The sequence below is a fragment of the Panicum hallii genome, chromosome 9, assembly GCF_002211085.1.
Source record: "Panicum hallii strain FIL2 chromosome 9, PHallii_v3.1, whole genome shotgun sequence".
NCBI lineage: Eukaryota > Viridiplantae > Streptophyta > Magnoliopsida > Poales > Poaceae > Panicum > Panicum hallii.
In genome coordinates, this window is record NC_038050.1 from 54,921,597 (window position 1) to 54,925,903 (window position 4,307).

Below are 4,307 nucleotides of genomic sequence, written 5' to 3' on the forward strand. Positions count from 1 at the left end.
TGTACAGATTTCATCGGAAAGAAAACTGTACAAATCCATCTAGAGCGTGTAAACTAGCCAGAAAGAAAAAAATGATCTACACAGATCTAGCATGCTAATATAAACAGTAAGCCGATGTAGAGATGGATCCAACAGGGATAAAAACAGCATACCGTCGTTGACGAGCAGTGCACCTATGTAAGCCAGTCTTATAGGAGACGCGGGTTAACTCATATAGGATATGCATTCTTTTCGCGGCTCCAAATTTATGTCTCTAATGTGAAGTCATAGAAGATGCGGTTTTTCCGCGTCTCCTATGAGAGGGGTTATTGGAGACGTGTTTCTACAAACCCGCATCTCCATTGACCCTTACATAGGAGATGCAACCCGCGTCTCCTATGACTTCACATAGGAGACGCGAATTGCCAACCTGCATCTCTTACGGTGAATAAAAAAACAAAAAAGAATAAGGAGGATAGAATATACCCTTAATCCATCACATATACACATGTTTTTTTTTCATTCTTTAAATCATAAATTCACATACTTTATCCACTATATACATTACAAATAGAATCCTAATCTATTGAACTCATACAAAGTTGAGATCTTATTTTGGCGCACACATCCAATAAGTTTTGTGCATTAGAATAGTCACCATAGTGGGCTTAAAACACTAAAATTAGTAACACCTTAGTAGGCACCATACAAATCTAGCTGGACACAAAAATCAAGTGTTGTAAAGACAAGTAGTGAAAAACAATTGAATCTTATCTACTGATTCAACTACTGATCAAAAGAAGTGTAAGCACTGCCTTGTGCATCTTCAACAGATGAGATGGGGAGAGAAGGGTGCGGGGTGGGGGTACGGATGCGAGATGGTTCAACTGGATTGCATAGAAAGTTCGGGTCCGGACTAATAGGTGACGCAGTTTTGAAAAGCGCGTCTCCATTTGTGCTTTACAAAGGAGACGCGTGTGGAGTACCTGCATCTCCTATAACTGACAAACTTATTGGAGATGTGGGTTTACAACATGCGTCTTCTATATATGTACATTGGAGACGCGGGTTATTTATGGGAGATACCGGCGGATTTATAGGAGATGCGGGTTGTTAACACGTGTCTCCAATGAGTCATAGGAGACGTGTCTCGAAACCACGTCTCCTATGATGGTGTCTTCTTTGACAACTTTTTTACATGGTGGTGGTAGAGCGTGCTAATGACGTGTTAAGTAACAGCGCTTTCCCCTATCCTTTTCTTTCCCTTCCCGCAGCAGATGAGGCGTGAGGAAGATATAGAAGATCACCCGTATCCCTTCCCAATGGCACACAAGATTGACGCAGAGGAGACATATATTGTAGATGGAACTTGTTCTCTATATTATTTATATTATTGATCATGTACAGGTTCCTATATATAAGCATATGACCTTTAGGGGTAGTTTTGGTATGAACCCATAATTATCCCTTAATTAAAGGGATATCTTAACAGTTTGAACGCAGACAGATCATGGCTCGCACGTCACTGATGAAGAGTGAAGAGTGCCCGGTACTGGGAAATGCAAGGGGTGCTTACTTTCACGGTGCACTCAAGAATGGATTTTCACCTCAATTACCGATATCGAGCATACACGGGCCCGGGCACATTAATCCGCTGTGTATGTTATTACAATTACAAATCGACATGTATTACAAATTAAAAGAAGAATGAATCAAACAAACTTCGCGAACAAATGAACTCCTTATGATCAAGCAAATGTGGAAAGGAAAATGTCGCAGCTTGAGACGATCAGCTAAACCAGGTAGGAAGAGGAAACCAAACAAGAATGATGAAGAGGAACGCGCTGAAGAATGGCGGATCGATCGATCAGTTGAACCTGTTGCAGACCTTGCGGATCTCCCCCTGGGTGCCGGTGAGCACGTTGACCTCGCTGAGCTTGACGAGCGCCTGCGGGAAGAGCGAGGTGAAGAGGCCGGCGTTGTTGGCGAGCAGGTCCACGATCCAGCGCGTGGAGCCGTCGTTGTACAGGTTCTGGTCGCAGGGGAGCACGCCACGGCGGAGCTGGAGGTTCCTGTAGTAGTGGTTGTCCACCTTGAGCGCGCTCCACTGGTCGTCCAGGAACACGACGTTGTTGTCCGACGACGGCACGTTGGGGCACACGTACGTCTTGTACATGAACGCGTAGGCCGGGTCCAGGCCGGGGTCCGTTGCGCCGGGCCGGCCGCCGTACGCGTACAGCCGGCTGCTCTTGATCGCGGCGCAGCGGGTGGCGCCCACGGTGTGCGCGCCCAGCAGCAGCACCGTGTCGAACGTGCTCAGGCCCAGCCGCCCGTAGTACACCGTCGTCTGCGCCGCCGTGTAGTCGGGCGACGGGAGCTTCACGTCGGACGCCAGCGACCGACGCCGGTCCCTCCGCCCCGTGCGCACGGAGTACGCCGCCCCGCCGCCCAGCGCGACGGCGTCCCGGGTGGCGAGGATCTGGATGTCGGAGCAGGACACCACGCCGGGGCACCGCCGCTCCAGCTCCGCCTTGATGGCCGCGATCACCTCGTAGCCCTTCACGCTCAGGTTCGGCGCCGCCGTCTTCTCGGTGCCGGGGCCGTCGATCAGCAAACCGCCGTCGCAGCCCTGCATCATACGTAACCCTGTCACGTTAGCTAACCGCCCGTGCGACATTGACTAGCTAGCTCTCGCTGGTCGCTGGCACGTACGTTGATGACGCACTCGTGGAACTGCATGCGGAGGAGGTAGGCGATGACGGGGGGCTCGCGCGCGAACCAGGACTTGACGATGCCCTGCACCACCGCCTCCACGTCGGTGCCGTTGCACTTGCCCTTGTAGAACCCCTGCTGCAGCTGGGCGCTGCCGCCGGCGGCCAGGGCCAGCACGGCGACGGCCACCATTAGCGCCGCCGCTGCACCACTGCGCGCTGCTGAGGCCATACCGATCCTTTGACTAGCTAGTTAGCTTATTTGAGTCCTGCTCGGATCGGTATGGTGAGAAGGAAATGGAGCATGGCTAGCCTATTTATATAGGTGATCGTTGGGAGGAAGATGATCGATTGACTCGGGACAGGGGTGATGCGAGCTTAGTTGTTTACTGTTTTCATGGTCATGGAGATCACGTACGCTCACGGCCTCGGTCGTTCTTCCTTTATTTTTTCAGGAAAGAAAAGGCAGTGCTAGCTGTGCCAGAATGATGGAGTATGATCATCTGTTTTTTTTGTTGAATTGACCGGCTGGAATTCAGGGTTTTTAGTTTCCGCGCGCTCTTCGATGTTTATTGACCAGCGTATGCGAAGATAGATACTGCATTAGTGGGTTTGCACTAACTCACTCACACGAACAGGATGCTGAACATCATCGTGTAGCAGTACGTACTACTCTTCAGAGCCGATTGTTTTCAAACATTACTTTTTTTCACGGTTTTTGAAATAAGCATTCTGCATTCAAATAAAATTCCCTAAGACAATGTATGAGAAAAAAAAGTAGTTGATAGCATGCACTTTACAATTTTTGTCGTTCTTTTAAGTTAATCCCGGGAAAATTAATATTTCTATTCCTTGTAGGGAAACATATTGTCGGAGAAAATCTCCAGCCGGGTGGCGGAACGCACCCGCCTAATCCTAGTTTAGGATGAGTTTGGGGGAAATTTAGGTACGCTTGGCCAAAGGGTGGATGAACGCGGAAAAGACACGGGGATTTTAGAGTGGTTCAGGCCGTCGGAGCGTAAAACTCTACGTCCATTGGTGTGCTGTATTGCTTGTGGGAACTTAGAGGATCCTGGAGGGCTCCCAAGAGCTTGTGAGTGCCTAGTCCGCTAAAAATTTGTGTTCTAGCGAGTGCGCTCCACCTTTTATAGGCTCAAGGGGAGCGTGTACACTGAGCGGGGCCCCGACAGGTGGGCCCGGCGATACATAATGTACATACTGGAGCCTATAATGCGACAGATACAGAGATCCTGCACTCCAGCTCCTTCCTATAGCCCTCGATCGAGAAGTTGATGTGTGTATCTTCAGCCAGGGTATGATCCTGTGCCGCCTTACCGGTACAGTGCCTGCTGTCAGTGATATACATAGTGGAAGATGTGCTGTCACTGTTGGGTCGATTCCCGCTAACAGGCGATGGGGCAATGTTGACCTGCTGCGCCGTAGCTTCCGCACACACTGTAGCAGCGCATGCCTCAACTCTCGCGTAGCAGACCATAATTACCCCTGGCTCACGCACGCGGCGCGGTGACGTGACTACACGCCGCCTGCCCGCGCGCAGAGCATAGTGGTGTGGCGCGCCGCCTTGGTAACAGGCGGGCTTACTGTGGTGTCAGCACA

The 4,307-nt window shown here is 50.4% G+C and overlaps 1 protein-coding gene across 1 annotated transcript; it reads right to left on the reverse strand.

Annotated features, from left to right (window-relative positions):
* Positions 1-1,619: 1,619 nt before the first annotated feature.
* Positions 1,620-2,939, reverse strand: LOC112877636 (peroxidase 57-like). The gene is made up of 2 exons (XM_025941985.1): positions 2,692-2,939; positions 1,620-2,608 (listed from the first exon to the last, which is right to left on the reverse strand). The coding sequence occupies exons 1-2, from the start codon at positions 2,920-2,922 to the stop codon at positions 1,847-1,849; spliced, it is 993 nt and encodes a 330-aa protein (XP_025797770.1). The 5' UTR covers positions 2,923-2,939; the 3' UTR covers positions 1,620-1,846.
* Between the last annotated feature and the right edge of the window lie 1,368 nt (positions 2,940-4,307).

What these genes read in the sequence shown, in the direction of transcription:
- LOC112877636 (XM_025941985.1), bottom strand. Translation starts at nt 2,922, where the DNA reads ATGGCCTCAGCAGCGCGCAGTGGTGCAGCGGCGGCGCTAATGGTGGCC. An exon ending in TCCACGAGTGCGTCATCAAC is followed by an intron (nt 2,609 to 2,691) that starts GTACGTGCCAGC and finishes CGTATGATGCAG; the next exon opens with GGCTGCGACGGCGGTTTGCT.